Source organism: Tinamus guttatus, unplaced genomic scaffold (assembly GCF_059628265.1).
Source record: "Tinamus guttatus ecotype Peru unplaced genomic scaffold, ASM5962826v1 Tinamus_guttatus_pri_ptg000308l, whole genome shotgun sequence".
NCBI lineage: Eukaryota > Metazoa > Chordata > Aves > Tinamiformes > Tinamidae > Tinamus > Tinamus guttatus.
Window position 1 is genome coordinate 1,647,448 of NW_028288842.1, and position 21,155 is coordinate 1,668,602.

A 21,155-nucleotide genomic window follows, 5' to 3' on the forward strand; every position below is an offset into this window, starting at 1 on the left:
AAAGAATCTTTTTAAGGTATTGGTTTATTTTCAAATTAAAACATTAATAGCAAAAGGCCATGGACTTCTATTTAAAAAGAAATTAAAATGTTAATTGAGATGTATGAACATGCAAAATACTAGTTATGACAAAATAAGCTAATTTGATAAATGGTCTCAAAAAAAGAACAAAAATATAAAAATCTTGCATGATCAAAATTGCAAAGAAATCTCTTCAAATATTTTTTTAAAAAAGAATATTTAAAATGAACATTCAAATATTAGAAATCCTCAATACAAGATAAAAAGGGCTACAAAGAAGTCACAATGTTTTGGAACATACCCGCCTTCTACAGAACCTATGAGGCGATCCTCCCTTAGAAATGGATAACACAAAAAATAAAAAGAGAATCATCCACTTACTCAAAATAGTAGCGCTTCACTTACACTGCACATACGTAGCCAATTTTGTTTTCAAAAATACACGTGGTACTACTAAGCAATTCAGACAGACAGAAATACTAATTAAATTAAAATTAATCTTCAAAGGGCAAGACTTCAAGGAGCTTCACTAATAACACAACATTTTGACAACAGCAGCATATTATGTTTTTAAAAAAAAGATTCTGAAATGAATAGCCCTGTTTTTGCTGTGCATTCTATCCACTGTAGACTGACAACATAAAAATACATTGTCTTGCAGAGGTTCTTCTAAAATCTTTAACCTTTCAAATCCCTTTTGTTTCAGAATCTTTTTTTTTTTTTTTTTTTTAAGAGTCACATATAAACTACATGCACACAATTTCATGTAATAGAATCCAGGCTGCATTATGCTACCTTTTTTTTGTTTGTTTGTTTGTTTTCCCCCCAAAATTAAAGGTTTTTCTCAATTATAAATGTAATTATCACCTTGTTGAAAGCTATTGCAATTTCTTTTTCAGTTTGAGTTCTATCAAATTTAATTAAATACAAAATGTGAAAATAATAGACTGACATATGCATCAGTAGCTTACAAAGACTAAAAAACAGAAGCAGCAATTGTTTCTCACCCACCAGCTAAAATCATTGCAGTGCTGTGAACATTGCAATTTTATGCTCCACTCTTTTCTTAATACTTTGGTAATGTATTAAACTTCAGTATCATTCTTATATATAAAGGCTATTAAACGTTCAACATATGAAGATAGAAAAGGCATGAAAGTTATGCCTGTTTTTCAAACAAACTAACAAGAAACATTTACCTATTCAAAGCTAAGTTGCCACTTTAGTATACCAGAAATAAGTAAAATACTTCATGTATGCCTTACCCTTTGTTCCAGAGCTGACTGAGTCTGTTGTCTTAAAAGAGTTTTAAATGGCCCCCCTTCTTTTCCAGCACTCCCACTGCCCATTCCTGAAGAGTATCAGTACAAATAACATCCAAAGAAACATATGTTATAATCTGTATCAAAATTGGATTTAAAGATATACAAATTCATGATTTAAAACACAGTCAAACATTCCAACAAGGTTTTGGAAGGAAAACACTGAGCATCACAGTTGATGTTTTGTGCTTTTTTTTTTTTCCCCCCTCCTAAATATGACTAGCAGTGCTGTTAAACTTTGTGGATTTGGAAAAAAAAATCCTGAAACAAGATCTATTTGTGCTGCCAATATGAAAAACTTCAATACAAAGCATTGCAAACGAGGACTTGCAATTCTTATTTACTTATAACAAATAGCTTATGGATTTTTTTCTGCCACTATTAGATTTTTTTTTTTAATCTACGATATCAAAAAATAAACATCCACCTTCTCTATTTCTCACAGGAAGTTCTTACACAATCAGTTTCAGCCTTTATGAGAAAGTGCCATTAAAATCACCATTAGATTCCACACTGTTCTCTCTGGGAGAAGGCTGGACACAATTTCAGTAGAAGCTTTATACTGCATGATTGGGACTAACCAGAAAATTTAAAAAGTAACGTACATCTTTTGATTTGAAATGCAAACTTTTTTTTTTTTTCTTCAATATCTGTGCATTTACACATTCACTCACTTGTTTCACCCAGATCAGCTAAGGACTACTGCTAAGCATATAAAACTGCCACATTTATGGCATTACTGTATTTTCACACATATAACCTGCAGAGTATCTGTAAATTAAAACAAGATATGAACTCTGATATAGAATAACATAGGTAATATGGGACGATTTTTATGCTATCTCTGATCTTTCTACCCTACCCACTAAGTCCTACCCGCTACTTCCACCATCTTTCTTTCTTCTCCCTTTCTTTCACACCTTTCATTCTTCCCCCAAGTAAGGAAGCTTCTTGGAAGACCTGGAAAGTCTATCAGAAACACAGTTATATTTGTTATAGATCTGTTATTGATCTGTTATCAAGGAACTATATTTTTAAGGGAGTGTGGCAAGATGCAGGATATATGTATGGCAATACAGTGTTTCCCTATGGTTACAAGTCACAAAAATAAAATAAAATAAAAAATACCAAGATTGTGTTTTTCCTAAGATAACACAATGTCAGTGAATGATTATCTAGAAAGAATCTCATGCCTAAAAACACGCTATCATTGGTATTTCTTGTATCTAAAACCACCAGTGCTAATTTGACAAAGCAAAAACAAACACAAGTTATCTAAGAAAGCACCAAGTAAAGCAAAGCACAAAGAACCAGGGTGTGTTAAGAGCAAGATGTAATAGAGACAAACCACAACGCAAACAGTTATATATGAAAACAAGATTTTTATAAAAATTGTAACTATAACAACATGATAGTTCCTTGCTAGTTTCCTTTCTCTTCTGATCAAGCATGTAATAAACAAGAGTGAGATTTTATATGTAAACAGGAGCGCATTTGTTTGCTTTTAACCAAACACAGGGAGAATTGGAAGTAATATTGGACTTTATGTTATTTTATCCCTAACATTTAAAAAAATGACCATAAATATATATAAATATTGTAATTGTTATTAAATATTTTTAGCTGTTTTTGGATAAGGAAACAAAAAATTAGCACCTGTATAGTCCCGTTAAATAGGATTAAGTTTGTTGCCATTATTTCATATTGATTCTAAATATCATTTTTAGGGACTATACAATATTACAGACAAGCAAGGCATAAATACTGGATATGAAACAAAGTTAAAACAAAACAGTTTCTACAGATAAAGAAAAGCAGTAGTATCAGCTGTTTAATTTAAGCCTAAAAAAATAATGCATGTCAGTGAAATGGAAGAGGAGGCAGTACAAAGTTTGTATGGACTCATTTTGAAAAACATTAATTTGAAGGGCAGAACTGCTAGCCATCTGATGGCCAGTTTTCAAAAAAATATGAATTAATGAGCAAGTGCTTGCTCCATGCAAATGTAGGAACAACAAACAGAAGTGAATGGAGAAAAAAAAAGTGACTTATTTTAGTCCAATTATCAATATGAAAAGAAATTTTGAGATGGAGGCGAGAAAATTAGGTGGGATAAGCTACGTATTTGTTTCACATCCTGTAAGACAAGTTCAGAAGCTGCCACAAGCCTCTGGAGCACAGGTTGAGAGGTGGTATGAATAGTCATGTAGCCAGCAGTTTTCGGAGGTTAATTTACAAGAGAAAAAAAAAAAAAAAAAGGTTATAGAAGGCTGGGTGTTAAATGCCCCCTTATCAAACAACAACAACATTTTCTTAAACGTCTGTTTAAAAGGCCATAATACATTCATCCTACCAGAAGCAGCCAGAAGCAGCTCTTCAGTGAAAGAAACACTTTTCCTCAGAACAACTGGGCTGACATGGCTAGAGTGTAGAGGGTTAAGGCTAGACCCCGAGAGGAGGAGACTGGACTTTTTAAGATGTGGGGAACCCCAAGAGAGTGTAGGGGAGCTGGGAAACAGGAAAATCCTAGGTCCCTGTGGGAAAGGTGCTGTGGAGGAAAGTAATAGAGACAAAAAGATGTAGATTCAGAAGATGACTAAAGAAACAGAAGGGAGAAATCAAAACGAAGCAAATAAAAAAAAATCTCCAAATGAACTAACAATTATTGCTAGATTATTTCTCAGCATACAAAGAAATGGAATGACAATACAGCTCCACAATGTGGATGAGAAGCATGTTATCAAAAATCATGAAGCAGCTGTTTTAAATTTTATTAATCTTATTAAAAAGCCATGGTAAGCTAACACGTATTTTAGATTTCATACAAAATTAAAAATAAATAATATGGAATAAGGGCTAAGTAACATATTTTTCTCACACAGGTTATCTGATTGCTTTTATTAATTGAATCCAAAAAGTTGTCTTCTCTGGAAAAAGAGCCATGGACTTAAGTTATGATTTTTAGAGTTATGAATCTTGTAGAACTATGAACTCACATATTAGAAAAAATGAGTTCCTATCTCAATTTCCTCCACACATATACTACTTTACATCGAAAATGTATTATCTTTAAGACCTTATTAAAATATGTTTTTTTTTTGTTAGTCTGATATTTCTGTCAGCTTGCAGTGCCATAAAAGGTATTAATATTCACAGCAGAAATCTAACTTCAAACTGAAGGAAGGTTTCTCGGCACACAAATATTTTCCCAGAAATTTAGACTAGATGTAACCCAGAATGGAGAATGGAATCAAAACTCAATTTGATAAATGAAATTAAGGTAATATTCTCCTGATTAGGAACCACTCCAGACAAAGTCCTTGAGCAGATCCAAACTCTGGCCTTTTCTATTCAGTTATTCATACTATGAAATTGTGGTATCTGTGCTCCGTTTACAGCTTAGTCTCCATTTTATAAGAATGCCGATATAATAGCTATCTGTTAAGAAATGGAGAAGAATATTACATTATCACATACTGGAAGAATAAAACAAAAATAATAATGATAAAAAACAAGAAATACTAGACTTTTCACATCACCCAATCTGAGTAGTTGGTATCTCAAATTTGGTAAAGTTTTGTGCATCACGTCAGAAGCTTGATACACTTTAACATAAACAACTTTCACATGGAGACATTCCAACTTTGAAACAGTCTTCAAGACAGGATTTTAGGACCTTTAAATTTTGAGATGATCATTCACATTGCATTTAAATACTTTACAGCACAGGCTCTTCACCATGAAAATCTGGTCAAATAAAAGAAACACATTTTCAAATACTCAGTAAAACCAACATATGAATTCATGGTATTTGGTTTTAATTTTATATCCTTAAAATTCCTGACCACCATAGGTTATTCACCAAAACTGTCATCTATGTTTCTTTTTGGTTGGTTGGTTGTTTTCCAAAGAGGACAGAGAAGACTCTCCTGAGAAAGACAGCTTCCTAACTCAAAATATTTTTCACCATAATGTTGAAGAATAACCTGGGTAAAAGTGTAACTGCATGCAAATGGAACATTTAACTTCTCTGCTTGGAAATGTTCTTGAAAAAAGGTGCTAGCAGGTAAAGTTATCAGGATCAAATTTAATATTCTTTAAAAATTGTCATGAATAGATGGAGACAAGAATGTTCTGAGCTTCATATACCACAATTTATGACACTATTTAAGAAGTAAGGCAACTTGTATAAACAATATTGCAACATATTTTGCCTTTGAGGGAAAAAACTCAAGGCACTGAGTACATAACAGGAAACTAGCAGAATACAACTCTGAGTTGTGCTGACATTATCACTGACATGATTCAAACCACAGATTAAAAAACAACGAAAAAAAATCTGAGAGAGGGGAAAGGAAACAAAAGAAGTTCAAAAGATTATAATCCAATGGATAAAGAAAAATATTTCAGAAGATGTTCTGACAATAATTTATTTCAAAATGGATAGTGTGTATTATAAGCCATTTCATATACCAAGGAAATTAGACAGCAGATGATACATTTTTAATATCACATTTGCAAAAAGGAGTTAAAAAAATAACCAGAGTTATGTAAATAAAGATACATTTTTAGTATAATAAATTAGGCTTGGAGGTTATATAATACTAACAAGATCCCTTTCCCTCTTAATGTATTATGGTGGGAAATAAATTCCTGCAATTTGTAGTATGAAGTGGAGGAAATAAGAAAGAGAAAAATGCTCAGGATTCCCTTAATGCTCCAAGATGCCATATTTCAGCAGACACTTCACTTGTGTTACAAATTTAATGATACCCTAACACTAGCGGACATATAGACAGGTCATAAATTATCACCTTACAGAAAGCCTTTAAAAATATAGCTGTGCTATCTGAAGTCTTCAATTTCCACATCACTTTAACTCAAATGCCAAAAAGCGAAACGGGGTCAAATAAAAATATAGAGAAACACAAATTAATGAAAAAGTGGCTGGAAGCGCCTTACCAGTTTTGGGTGTCAAACTCAAATCTGTGTCAGAAGAAGAGGACTGTCGACTGTAGGACTTGGAAGGTGAAAAAGAATAGGTTTGGTTTTTCAGAGGGGTGGAGGGTCCTGATGAATGAGTATTGGGATTGGGATCTTCATTGAAGGGAATCCTGCCAGAAGAAGGTGGAAACATATTCAGTAATCCTGTGCCAAAGGACCTGGCTGACAGCACCATGATCCAAACACCAGGATGGGATTGGGGCAGGGCCAGCAGCTATTCCTAAAGTGCGAGACTGGGAATGAGGCCAAAGGCAAAGAAATGCTGTTTACCCACTCAGCATTCTATAGCTAAATGCTGAAAATCTACAATGAAACAATTAAGCCAAATGGAAGGCATGAGATGTGACCAAAAAATTATATATGCCAAAGAAAAAAATAAAGACACTTTATGGCTTAAAAATCTGATCAAATGCACAATGTTTTGAGTTAGTTTAATAAAGAAAATAATGATCTCAAATTATATTTGTGTTTATACATATTTGCACATTTATGTATATACACACGTATATATTAAAAGTTTCCTTATCCTATAGCATCAGCAACATGCCACAGCTAAAAACAGCAGAGAGGAAACCCTTTTTGGGAACAGCTCTATTGACAAAAAGTTTAGTTATGCACAGAACGACTTACCTGCTCTCCAGAACTCTCTCTTCCACAAGTAGCACAAACTCTTCCTATAAACATTTTAAAACTTAAGTACTATACCTGAATTAAGATTAAAAACAATTATGAACTCCAATCAAAATATGAGTGGCTGTAAAAATCACAAATGTTAACCAGATTTACTTTTTTTTTTTTAAGGAAGTACACTTGAAGAAAGAAGAGGGTGGCTTTGTGGAAGAGACTCTGAGGATACACTCATTTTCAAGAAACTATTGTCTTTGTTGCAGCAGCTGAACACAGCAGTTCTTCAATGACAAAAGAAGGAGACTCCATGAGAAAATGAAGGAGAAAAGATGGGTGGTACCTGCCTACACTGCCTGCCTGCCTGCACTTTGAGACCACTGTGCCTGTGGCCTGCCTCTCCCCAGCTCTTGAGTCTGAGCAGTCTCGTACCAGTGTAGATGAGAGTGGGAACAGACACAGAGAAGTTCTGAGTAAGTCGTGAGCCAGTAGCAGTGTGAATTGGGCTGTTGTGAGTCGAGCGGCATCCATGGCTTGGCGGATGAACCAGCGGAGACCTGAGAGAATTTGCAGCCAAGGTGGAAGAAAAGAGAACAATACATACAACAGGTTGCAAAGTTATGTTATAAATGATTTCAGGGAGGTTTAGCTAGACGAGGTCTCTTATTTTAAGCAGACACTAAGAACTGTAACTCCTAGCATGCAAGAGGCCAGGTGAGAAAGAGAGAAAAAGAGAGAAAGAAGGGGAGGGAGACAGAGAGAGAGAGAGACAGAGAGTGGGGGGGAAAGAGGAGAGAGAGAGACAAAGACAGAGACAGAGACAGAGACAGAGACAGAGACAGAGACAGAGACAGAGACAGAGACAGAGACAGAGACAGAGACAGAGAGAGAGAGAGAGAGAGAGAGAGAAATAGCTTAAGCACTGAACTGTAAACATATAAATGCTTCTTTGGCAATAGGGCAGCCAGTTAGTAAAGGCAGTAATAACAAGTGTTAGTTGACTTTGCTGGCCTTTAAATTCTCACTTTTTAGACAGAAGGACAATGATAAATATAGATAGAATTATCAATATCCACCACCAAGTTTGCTGAACATGGATAATTTGGGCGGTGGAAAGGAAATTCCACATTGTGCTCTAGAGTGAATGCTACTGATTTAGGAATGCTTTTTTAAGTCTATGATTATCAAGTCCTTTTCATACTTTATCCTCACTGAGATTTTTCAATATCGGTATCCAGAACTCTTTTGATGGCTGATTTTTAGAATCAAAACAAATTAAGCAAGTGAATGATTTGAAATAGAAACCAATAACTTTGAGAAACCATAGCATATTGCTCCCTCTACTACAAAGAATGTCTTGATTACTACCTTCATGATCCAACATTTTAAGTTAATAACAATCTATAATCAAAATAATGCCTCTGAAAACCTTATGCAAAGAATACACTTTTGGGGTTTGTTTCTTCCTTCTAGCAATTGACTACCTCTACCAAACACAAATTAATTTGTTCAAGCAACAATGTACTAAATTCAGAGATTGAAAGTATTTGCCTTTTATTTCTGTACACATTAAAAAATATGTATTCAAATTGTGTTTGGTGCTGCTGTGACAGATGATGAAATTCTATTTCTCATCATGCAGTGTTCCCCATGCAAGCACACTCCAGTATCCTTTATCTGTTACTCTGCGATGGTAAAAAGCAAAGCATTTTACAGAGCAAAAGCAAAGAATATTACAGGGTCGTTCTCTAAACCACTGAACTGTCTGAATTTAAATGTATCTTTTTTAAAATGTTCAGAATTAATAGTCAAACATGATAGTATCAGAACTGGAAAGTATTGTACAAAAGGTTTTTTGTAAGAAATCCTCACAAACAAAAATACATATTATACAAACACAGAGTCAAGGCAGACCTAGTCATTAGCTAGGAAACTGGCCAATCACAACCCAGGAATGTGCAATACCTCTGCTGTATAAACAAACAAACAAAGTTACACTATCATATTACGGTTTACTGTTGCAGCTCCTAAGGAAACAGCATAAGTAACTCAACTTATAGCATTTCAAAGTTGTGGAATATAGACTGAGTTGCAGACAAATAAAACTGCAAAAGAAAAACAAATTCTGGGGGAAAAGAAAAAAAATATCACACTGGTTATGCAAAACCAAATGAATATGAAAAGAAGAGAGATGAAACTTATTTCCCTACAAACTATTAATTCATACTTACTCCTTCATTTCTTTGGATGGAGAGTTACATGCAGGTAAGAATGCGGATGTGCTACTTAATTTATCCAAGGTACAGGCTGTTCCTATGGCGCGTACTACTAATCCAGACTCTCCCTCCAAATCAAAACACTGCAAATAGCCAACAACAGCATTTCCTCTCATTTCAAGTACCTTCAAGCCAATCTTCCTTTGCAGTTCACCTATAAAACAGAAGATAAAGAGATCATAATTGTATAAAGTACTTTCACTATATCATTTTCTGGGCTTTCTCTAATTTTTGGAATGACAGAGTCAATAAAACTGCTAATAGAACCAATTTTAGGTAATTATACCAAGTAGATCATCACAGCCTCTGCTTCTTATTACATTATGTGCTATTGCATAGCTTCTTACTTTAAAACCTATTCTATTTGCAACAATATATATTTTTTAGAAGTGTTCTTTCTCCTTTTTAGTTTCATTAGTTTTTTCCCTTTTCTAATATTTAAAGGGAAAGAGATGCCAAAATGTGTTTTGGAACATAGGAAAATATCTAAATACTCCCTCATATAGTTCACGCCAAGGAAGCACCTTTGAAAGCAACATGAAAAGGCGTATGTTTTTCTTTCATTTAAAAACTCCTAAAACTCAAGCATCTTTCAACCTAAAATCATGCTTTTAATTCTGTTTTTCATTAATGTTGCTTAATATGGTAATCTCACACAAAAACAAACCATGACACCCAACACATGCCTACTTTTTCTCCACTTTTCTATTAACTGCACACAAGAGAGACTGCAAAACTGTAAGAAAAAAAATAGAAGTTCATTGACCTCTGCAGCTGGACAGCCTCGATATTACGCACCAAATATCATTTCTTTTTTGACAAAATGAAGGATTTCCAAAAAGCTTCATTACCATAGAGGATAGCCTAACAATCCTCATGTTAAGATACCAAGCGAATAAAGTGATCATTACTGCTCAGCTTTCTTTTATCCTTACCAGAACAGAGGTCCAAAACAGAATTTTACTATCTGCCTTAAAACATAAATAACACCTACAATATCAAGAGCCTATTAGTGAGCTGAAAGCATTGCTTAGCATCCTAATGGCCATCACCATGGTGATGGTGTGCTTACAGTTGGACATGAGGCTCTTCAAGGTCTTTTCCAATCATAATGATTTTATGATTCCCTTATATTACATACATTATCAATATTGTTCACCTCTATCAACTGGTTGTTCTTGCCTTAGTCCCTAAGAACTCCAGTCGAGGTGCCTTATGTTCTGCTCCACTGGCACCAGAATCATTGGGACCTTTGCTCACAACTGGTCTTCATAAACAAAAGAAATTTGTGAAGATTTTTGATAACAACTGGACTTCTAAGAACCGGCCTCTTCAGAATTAAAGATCTGCCCAGCAGAATAAATGCCATTATACAAATGTAGGCTCGAGAATGATTGGATGATTAAAAATATCACCTTTTGGAGAGCTCCAGAGGTTTCCTTGACCTTGCTAAAAACAACCAACAGATTAAATAAGCAGCAGTGTGGCCTCACCAAGGCAAACAAAGAATCAGCAATACTGACCATCAGGACAAAGAAACTTCAGAAACAGAATAATGTGAACTGAAAAAATAAACACAGTTAATACCAAAATTCACATACAATTTTATTATAACTGATCTTTTTTAAAAAGTAGATATTTCAAAATAGCAGCAATCACAAGTAGAGCTTACATGTTTAATACCTGACATTAGTGAAATAAGTCTTTGTCTAGCCTCATTTGAAGCCCGTGGTGTACGAATTCGGTCTATCCACTGGTACTCTGGATCTTCATTAACTACAAGCTCTTCCACAAATCCATGAATTATTACCGCTCTGTAACACTTGGGAATAGATGTAGCTGTTTAAATTTTAAAAAACAGTTTAAGAATGTAAATTATAAGTCAAAGAGACAAGATTTCAAAGAAGGAAAAACACAATTACACTTGAAAAGTGATACGAATGATTCCAGAAACTAATCTGTAAAGCTCTCTTTCTGTCCGAATCCAGACATACCCAGGCAGTTTTGTTCTGGGAGACCATGCAACATCAATAAGATAATTGTCTAGGGTATCACGCACAGCTATGTTTCAACATGTACCATTATGAAACCTTTTTTACCTGTGCCTCTTGAACAAAATCTATATACAAAGTAACCTAACGTGTATGCATCATGCCCTTAAATGCAATTCCAGACATATAAGAAAAAAAAATCTACATTTTTGAGATATGAACAGTAGAAATTAATTAAAAAATGAATAAAACACACCTATACATTTGCCATAGGTCCGCAGTGGGCTGGGAGATGAGGGAAACTGACAGAACAGGAAAGGAATTAAAAAAAAAAAAAACTAACGAAAAAGATTGTGTTCAAATAAACTTTTTTCCTCTACTTACTGCAAAAAAATTTGACTCCGCAGGATGACTGTCTGAATCTGTTCAAATCATTGAAGAGATCTACTTTTACAACCACATTGATTTCCCCGCGTATACCTAGAAGTAAAAAAAAAAAAAACAGAAACACACACAAAAAATGACAAGCTGTACCAGAAATCAATTCAGAACTAACTCCATTTACTCTATGATTAGTAATTAAGGCACAATGAGTTAGTTTTTTTTCTTGACAGAATGCATGTTCCTGCTAGAAGAGAGTGGTTCATTTTGCAGGTCATATATCAATCCCAGGCCAGACCAGTGGAGCAGGAAGACACTTCCTTGCCTTTCAGTTCTGCCAACAGTCTCCCAGGCCAGGGTAGCCCTTGAGGCTGAAGCCTAGCATGCAATGTTCCTAAAATATCACAGAATCACAGAACGGTTGAGGTAGGAAGGGACCTCTAGAGATCATCTAGTCCAACCTCCCTGCTCCAGCAGGGACACCTAGAGCACACGGCACAGGGGGGCATCCAGGCAGGTCTGGAAGATCTCCAGAGAAGGAGACTCCACAGCCTCTCTGGGCGGCCTGTTCCAGGGCTCTGGCACCCTCACAGGAAAGAAGTTCTTCCTCACATAGAGATTAAAGTTCCTGTGTTTCAATTTGCACCCATTACCCCTTGTCTTGTCACTGGCCACCTCCAAGAAGAGTTTGGACCCATCCGCCCTACATTCTCCCCTCAGGTACTTGAACATGCTGATCAGATCCCCTCTCAGTCTTCTCTAGGCTAAACAGGCCCAGCTCACTTAGTCTTTCTGCTACCCTAAACAACATTTTAGAGGAGGGATGGGATTGGGGAAAGAGAAGGCATCAGCATCCTGCTACAGTAATGGTCCCTACTCCAGTGAGCGTATTCCTTCGTCTCTCTTGCCCCACATCAGCAATACGGAAAGAGTATAAAACTGATATCAAGGAACTCCTGACTCTCTCCCAAGATATCCTAAGCACAAAAGGTCTGAGTTGCTAATTGACATTACAGATGACTTGAACTGGAGGCTTGTCCACATCAAAAAGCTTTAAATAGCATCAAAAAGTTTCCATGCTATTCTCCCTCAAATGTTTTTGAGATCACAGTAAAGCAGCTCTCTGCAGTCGACTCTAATGAACAAATTTAAGAGCACGACAATACCAGAGCACAAATTTTTAAGTACCACAGAACAGGCACAGTACATGTTTACCAAATACTTTGTACATAAAGGTACAACAGACTTCCTAGATTGAGCTTAATTCTTTGACCATAATTAAATCTTGTTAATAAAAGAAATATTTCTTCAAAATACATCCAGTCCTTTTTGATTTTATTATGTTTCTATCCTGAGCGTTCTCCTTTTTCCCTACCTAGGACCAAAAAATACTTCATGTCACTTTATTATAGATTCTGACATATTGAGGACTAAGCTTCTTGATGAGTCTGATCCCTAGTGACTTCAAAAGCATTTACCACCTAAGCATCTGACACTCAATAGCAAAAAAAGTGAGCAAAAGTATTTGCTTTGTAGATTGTCTCTGATGTTAGTGCAATAAAGTCACCCAGATCTATGTCAGTAGAAAGAAGCATTCATTTACTAAAATAAGAAGTACATCAGGTTCAGGTATTTTCACAAACCACCATGGTAAAGCACAAGAAAAGCCATTTTCTTTTTCAAAATAAAAGTCTGCATTAGGCAGTTTTTTTTAAAAAAAAAACAAAATGTCAGTTACTATCTGGCAAGAATCAAGGTAATTGGAATCTGCTGATACAAACATGAAAATATAAGAATACCTTCTCTGTTTAAATGAAATAAGTAAACAGTACCATATCTGGAAAAACACAGAAAAATTTAACTTCTCTCTGATATAGAAGTCACACATGTTTCAAAAGCAATACAATGTTTATCTAGATCAACTAAAAAATAAAATGTATCATATGAAAGAGAATACGATACGAAAAATCTGGATAGAATAAGAGTAAAAAAAATACATGCAGCACTCAAAGTCAATATAACTGCTATAACAGATTTAAAATATTTTTATATTTATGATTATATAAAAATGCTTTCCCACCAATAATTTCTAATTAGCTTTAACATTGTTCAAATCATTGAGTTTATTATTAGATTAAAAAATTAAAAGTCTTAATTATAGATTAAAAGCAGACGTTGTGTAATGAGGCACTCGAAGCTAACTCGCTATGAACCAACCTTGACCTTCTGGCATGAAGCCTCAGCTTCATTAAATTCAGAAGTATCACTACCTTCATTTTCTCATTTCTTCAAGTATTCTGAAGAATTCTATCTAGGAGTGTAAGTATATTCTTAAGGGAAAAAAAAAAAAAAAAAAAAAAGAGTACCACGCTGTACTTCTTTATACCTAAGATTTGTCACATTCTATCCCTCTATCTCAAGCGAAGTTTGTCTAGCATACCAGAAGGTTACACTGGAAGTGACTTCAACACGAGTATATTCTCTGGTAAGTAGTAATTGGGAAAAGAAAATAAATAAATAAACTTTGCAGTAATGACTGACTACCACAGGAAGATGTTTTTCTGTTTGTCTCAATTTCTATGAAAAGTATTCTGCAAAGAATTATTCTAAACTACTGAATTCTCAGGCCAGAAAGTTTAGACAACATTCCCATACAATTGGTATTAAAAGAGTATCCTAAAAGTACAACTTGTCCTTGATTTTTAAATTACACTTTATCTTACTACAGCCCTAATATGAAAAAAGCACCAAAATGGTAGCATTCTACCTACTAAGAGTATATTATTACAAATCTCTAAAGACAGTTAATGAACATTTTAAGTAGGCTGCATCTCAAACAACATAGTATTACTTCTAAATCAGTAAGCCTTACCATGGATAGTATCATAAATGGGAAACCATCCTGATATAACTGTTGCTGCTTCACTATAGAGCAAAGGATCAATGTCTATGTACACTTTGCCGATGGCATCGTTAGCACTGTACGTATCATGATCAAGAACTGTGATCTGGAGAGGTTCATCTTGTAGTTCTTCATCATCTACCTAGAAAGACATGTTGACATAAAATGTGACTATAAAGAAGAAAAAGCAAGGAAACACTGCTGAAAAACGAATGTAGGAAGATATGAGTCAGTTATCTACAGTAACATGACACAGACTATAATTTTATTTGCTCTAGGTAAACAACGCATTCATTTATTTTGATTTTACCCTTCACATAGTGATGACAGCCTTAAACCAGAAGTTATGGCTGGGACAAAAACAGAAAAGCAAAATTATAGAGATTACACATTTTAAGATTTGATGGGATTTTTTCTTGGGCACACTCTCTATATTGTCTATAAATCCCAGAGACATTTAATACAATCCATTGCGAAACCAAAACAAAACCAGTAATTTCACATATGCACTTTCTGAAATAAATGCTATTATCCACCTTCAGATACTTCAATTACATTTTTAGAAGAACATACAACAAACTTTCTATGATGAAATTCGCAAATCACGAATCAGACTTAGCCAACATAAAGGTATAATTCTTAATCAACATTTGCAGTTTTGCAAACTGATCAAACTAAACACACACACATTTCCGACATCTTAAAGAGTTACTGTTTTTCCACTCTTTGAAATAATGGAAATCTGTTTTTTTTTTTCAATGCTGCTCTTTAGCTTTTTGTTTCCCAAATCCATTTCCCATGCAAAAAGATACAATTTTGAGACTTCTATTTCTGTCAAAAAAAACCTCTTTCAGTATGAATAGTTAACACTCCACACAGATTAGCTAGTTCTTACCTCCCTCCCAAGAAGAAGCCAGGAACTGATAGATAAGAATTTAAGTGAACTTTCATATCACAACACTATGCTCTTAATCAGACATTCCATGTTGATTAACAATCTATTTTGAAAATAATGTAATAACGAACAAACAAACAAAAGACTAAGTACTTGTTTAGGGCAGAACGTCAAAGGACAGCTCTGCTACTGCTATACACAATTCATTCAAATTAACCAATTAGCTTCTGGAAAGGAACAAGTCTCAATTACAGGAAAATGCCAAGCAGCCTCATTCTTATACAAGCAAAAGGGAAATGAAGGCCCTGATAAATGCCATCCTAAACCTTTATTTTGTAATTTCTAAACAAAATTTTCCTCTTTTCCTTTGTTAAATGCATTACTGCTATAACTAAATATTCCAAGCATATTTCAAATACCAGTTAACTTTCCTTACTCAAAATCATTATTTAAAAAAAAAAAAGAATATACCCATATTGATATGAGGAGGCCTAATGGATAATGCCTTTTTTTTTTCCCTCCATTTCTACATCCATCTCTTCTAGCATTACCCAGTACTCTGAGTTGCAGCCCAGATGGCAAATTTTTATCTACACAAACAGTTCTAGAAAAGCCAATGCTAAGGTGCTCAGGTCTCTCAGACACCTTTAGAAATCAAAGTCTTCAGGCAAGCTTCCTTAAAAGGTTTCATGTGTATTTAAAGAATAACAGCCTCATTTCTCAAAACTCGTTATTTTCCTCCTGAAACAAAGCTAATTCATTAAGAATACCTAAGGCAGAATGGCCATACAGATAACAGGTGATCATTTAAAGAACACTTACTTCAAATTTAAACCATTCAGAATTCCACTGAGGATTGAGCGATTTGGGATACACATCCGTCTTAAATGTTGTATTTCCAAATTTTACCTAAAAATAAAAATATTCAAATATAAAAAAAGAAATTAGTAAATAAATTTAGAAAAATGAGTTACCTATGTTTTATCTGGGTGTGCAGATAATTCAAATATGTGTTTCACTAATATCAAGGAATCCTCTTCTTGGTGACAGTGGCTTTCTGAATCAATTCACATGTATCAATAGGTAACTTTCTATATATCATCAGTACTTCTAAAAAACTTCTCTAAGCACCTTCTTTTTCCTTCACTTTATAGTTAAAACTACAGCTTTTTTGGCTACTGACAATCCCTTAGTATGCTCTCTTTGCAGTTGCTTGCTTTTGCTCTAGAATTATTTTAAGCAAAGCAATTTCTGACTATTCCTATCAATAATTTATGTAAATAACTGTGTCCTCTAGGATTTCTAAATGGGCTTTACTGACAAGTTATGAAACAAAATCAGAACCAAAATGGTTCCTAAAGAGATTTCTTAACATATACTGTATCCACAGATGCACGCTACAGAATAACCGATATCATTTCCACAAACTGCAGTCTTGATATACTAGACACGGATCGCTAAATTCACAGCAGCAAGGGAAAGCACCTTTATTTCTATCCCCTTATTATCATATAAGAAATCAAAAGCAGACAGAAAAAAAAAATAGAAGGAATATATACATATTTTTTAAGATAGAAACTACACACTGAAAAATAAAGTGTTCTGCGTGCTTCTATTGATTAACGCACATTCAACTCAATATTCCATTTCAGGAATCTGGCCTCCATAAGAACCTATTTCAAGACAACTGTAATTGTTTAATGAAAAGGTGAAATAATTTCTGGGATGTTCTATACTCCAAAGATCCATGCTGTAAAAATGCAAGGGCCTTTATTTCACTGTAGCTTTCATTCCAAACCACTTTTGCACATCAATAACTTTGAATTTTACCTCTCAAAATAGTTAGTACTTAACTCATGGACAATTGCCTGAAAGTAAGTTTTTCAGTTCATTTAAGATTCTTAAGAAAATAATGAGTAGGCTCATTTTAAAGAAATACTGCATTTATAATTTCTACCCCTCAAATCAAAGATGAGGTGGAGTGGTACAAAAACACAGTATTTAGAAATAAACAAACACAGACAGCTGTCAAAAAGTGCATGCAGCCTCTTCGTGGATAAAGAAAGCTAACAGAAAGCTACTTACAATTTGTAGTCACTAATCAAAGCAGTATAATAAAGGGCTACTGATGCTACTTTTAACTGAGGTACCTCATATAGCGTGAGTAGCCAATATGCTGTAGCCCTGAGCTCCCCCTGGACTAATTTTGCATGTTATCTAGCAGAGTAAATTAGTTCCCTTGGAGCCCTAGGCGGATACAACTTGATTTCTCCAGCAGTCTTGCCAGTCCATTAAAGATAGTACAGCAACCATGCACCACGTTGCAGTCTGCTCTTCAAATTTGGAAGCACGACTGCAGAGAAAAATTTGCTTCAAATTGCATATTTTTGCTAGCAGTATCCAAGTTTGCATAATCTAAGCCAAGGAAGAACTCTGAATTTTGTCCTCCTTTTCTTCCTTAATTCCAGATTTATATTAAAAAAAAAATCAGAGAAATTAACAGTTAGTAATCAACCAGTTAACATTACAAAACATTTTCACTGAAAAAAGAGTAAAAAATAAAAGCAGAAGACTTCTAGTAACCATATAAATATAGTTATAATAACTAAAACCACAGTTTCAGTATCAGTTTATTTTGACATAAATCTCACCTGCTGCCTCACCTACTCCCTGTGTGGGAAGGATGGTCCCACCCTCTCAATACCTTTTGCACATACTGGTCCAAAAAGCAAGACCAAATTTATGCATTTCTTCCGCCTTGTTTGTGCCAAAACATTCATGAAGCTACACAGCAAACCAGCTAAGCAAACTGAACCTGGTGAAAAATAGCCCTTTTTTCTTTTTTTTCTCCCCTCTTCTTCTGCTAAAGTCAGTGTTTAGCCAGATGAATTTCTGGATCCCTTTTCATTCACAGTTACTTACACTGCCAGGTTGTCACTGGGAACCAGTGGCCAAAAGCAGGCAGGTTTATTCTCATTCAGCATAAAAAAACAGGCCAAATGATATTCAGAGAATATCTCCTATTCATGTTTTCCCTGTATACTACTTGCACGCTGAATTGCTCTACACTTTCTTTTAATCAAATTTAAAATTACAAGAGGAGCAGTTTATAGATTAAACCTCCTGAAACATTTTAAACCAGACACTGTAATCCGAAATTACAGTGTACAACGCGCTCTAGGTGTCCCTGCTTGAGCAGGGGCGTTCGACTAGATGATCTCTAGGGGTCCCTTCCAACCTCAACCATTCTGTGATTCTGTGAAAATCAAATCATTTTCACTTATTTAATACAATTATTAAGTTCTATTTCAGCTCCACTAAAGACCATGTCAAAAATACTTATTTATTGTCCCACAAAGTAACACACAAAAAATACATGGTGTCTATCATCAACCAAATTTTAAGCAACAAACTCTATTTAGACTAGCACATCCAAAATCTATTGTGAAATCAATATTAATGGATTTTGTAAACTGCACGATTCTAGAAAGACTTTATATATATTACTGGACCTTAATTCCAGTATTATGCTAATATCAATTACTATTTACGGTAAAGGCTTCCCATTTTTAAATGTCCTTATTTCTTCTGAAAGTATGATCTCTGAATCTACAGTATTTTATTGAAACTGTTCTAAATTATTTACATTGCAAATATTGAACCAAAAAAAGAAGGATCATGTCAGTTTATTTTATAATCCCTTGCTGACAAATTCCTTATATATTGCCTATTAACTACGTAGAGTTTGGTTAACATTAGATACTTCCGGTATAAGAAAGCGATTTAAACATGAAATCAAGTGCATGTCCCACATGCCCATAATAAGAACTCTCCTCCAAAGAGATTTAACACTTTAAATAAAAAAAAAAATTGAACATAGGCCTTGAAAGTGAAACCTGCAGAACCACTGTGCACTTTACATATTAAGAGAAATGCAAACACATTTGACTTAAGACATGCATTTACTGCTTGTAACAGATGTATTGAAACTTGAAACGGACTCCATTTGGCTGACTTATCAGCTAGGGCCGCTCACTAACGGCCGTCACCAGAAAAAGGTCACAGACAACGGTAAACCTGGAGAAAAAGCATCCCCGGGCTCGGAGCGTGCCTCACGCCCCGCGCAGAGATGAGGGCACACAGGGATGAAGGCAGGTGCGATGAAGGCGGCTCTCCAGCCGGCCGCGCAGGCAGGGACCAGCCTCGCTCCCCGCCTCGGGGAGCTCCCCGCGGCCGTTAACAGCCCGGCGCGCGCCGGGAAGGGTCCGGCCCGCGCAGGGCGGCCCGGGGAGGCGGCTACGTGAGCGGGGCAGCAGCCGGTCGGCGGGGGGCGCCCCAAGCGCCGCCAGGGCCGGGCCGGCCCGTCCGGCAGGGCGCCGCGGGCAGATGAGATGCCCCCGGCAGCGGGGCAGGTGCGCGGAGCCGCCGCCGCCGCCGCCACCCCGCCGCGGGTCGCGGTTCCCTTCTCTTGCTCCCGCTAACCTCCACAAAGGCGTCGGTCAGGTCACTGGCGCGGTCCATCACAGGCAAATGGCGCCCGGCCACGATCTTGACCTTCAGCTTCCCCGGCATCTTCCTCCTCCTCCTGCAAACGAGAAAACAAGAGCGGGTGCCCCCATGCAGCGGCGGCACCGCCGCGCATGCGCCGCGCCGAGCAACGGTCCGCGCTGCCGCAGCGGCTGCGGAGCACGCGCGCGGCGTGACGCGGCCGCCGGGCGCATGCGCTGCTCACCGCCTCGCCGCCACACACGGCCCGACCGAGGGCAACCGGGGAGCAGCGGGGCGGGCAGGTGGTTTTGCTTCCTGCCCGCTCCTCCCGGCTGCGGCGCCCCGCGAGATCCCGCCGTGCCCGGTGCCGCCCCGCTTCAAAATGGCGCCGCGGGCACGGGGGACCTAGCCGGGAGTCGAACGCCGACTACTCGATGGGTTTGCCGTGCCGGCGGCTCCGGGGGAGGAAAGGCAGGGCGCTTGAGTGCCGAGTCATCGATGTGCGCGGCGGCCGTTGCTGCCGCCCTGTGCCCGCCGCCTTGGCGGCTCCTGGTGGGATGAGGCGATCTCTGACGCAGAGCAGCCATAAAGAGTGAAGATCTGGGGTGGGAATCAAAAGCAGGGAACATATTGATAATGTGGGAGTTAGTAATTCTCATGCTAGCCTTTTAGTATGGACCAGAAATACGCCTTTGAAGCGAGTCAGCTTGTCTTGCTGCCCTAATAGACCTAATGGCTCATGTTATGGAGCGGTCCCAGAGCGTATGAACTGGATATTCCTTTTGGATAAGATTGAACTCAAAACTATGCGCTGACAACACACCTAATACATTCCAGCTGCTCCGGGGCATTCAGCCCATGGCAGTAAACTAAGTCTGAAATGAAGTCCCCTGAAAATGTGCAGTGCCTGTGTGGAGGCTGCGTCCCCTGCTCCGTTTCACTGGGGAGGTCTGCCATCAGCCAACCACACTGCTTGCTGAGATGGCCAGTTGTGTCCTAACCTTCCTATTAGCACAGAAAGTTAACCACAGAAGGTTGCGATGACAGGAAAACATTCTCTGCTGCATTTTTTGGCCTTCGTTATGTGACGGTACGCTGCTTTATGCCCCAAGACGTAGGTAGTGTAAAATCAGCTCTTTATTATGTACAAGAAGAGGAGGAGAGAGAGAAAAGTCATACGTTCTTTATGTGTCAGAACATTGAATCTGCTTCTCTTGCTTACTAAATTATAATGCAACAAATGTTAGGAAG

The 21,155-nt window shown here is 36.8% G+C and overlaps 1 protein-coding gene across 15 annotated transcripts in view; it reads right to left on the reverse strand.

The window, feature by feature from the left end:
- C2CD5 (C2 calcium dependent domain containing 5) overlaps positions 1–20,038 on the reverse strand; it is a 59,363-nt gene extending 39,325 nt beyond the window's left edge. For 4 of the 15 annotated variants that reach the window (XM_088528365.1, XM_088528363.1, XM_088528361.1 and 1 more), the window contains exons 1-8: positions 19,899–20,001; positions 16,239–16,325; positions 14,492–14,663; positions 11,623–11,718; positions 10,931–11,086; positions 9,203–9,401; positions 6,306–6,457; positions 1,287–1,372 (exon numbers count right to left, since the gene is read on the reverse strand). In XM_088528365.1, coding sequence (XP_088384491.1) covers positions 1,287–1,372; positions 6,306–6,457; positions 9,203–9,401; positions 10,931–11,086; positions 11,623–11,718; positions 14,492–14,663; positions 16,239–16,325; positions 19,899–19,988 — 1,038 coding nt within the window. In that variant the 5' untranslated portion in view covers positions 19,989–20,001. Of the gene's footprint in view, positions 1–322; positions 356–1,286; positions 1,373–3,696; positions 3,892–6,305; positions 6,458–7,403; positions 7,529–9,202; positions 9,402–10,930; positions 11,087–11,622; positions 11,719–14,491; positions 14,664–16,238; positions 16,326–19,898 lie in introns of all 15 variants that reach the window. The other 11 variants (XM_088528364.1, XM_088528362.1, XM_088528359.1 and 8 more) reach the window with 6 other exon arrangements.
- Between the last annotated feature and the right edge of the window lie 1,117 nt (positions 20,039–21,155).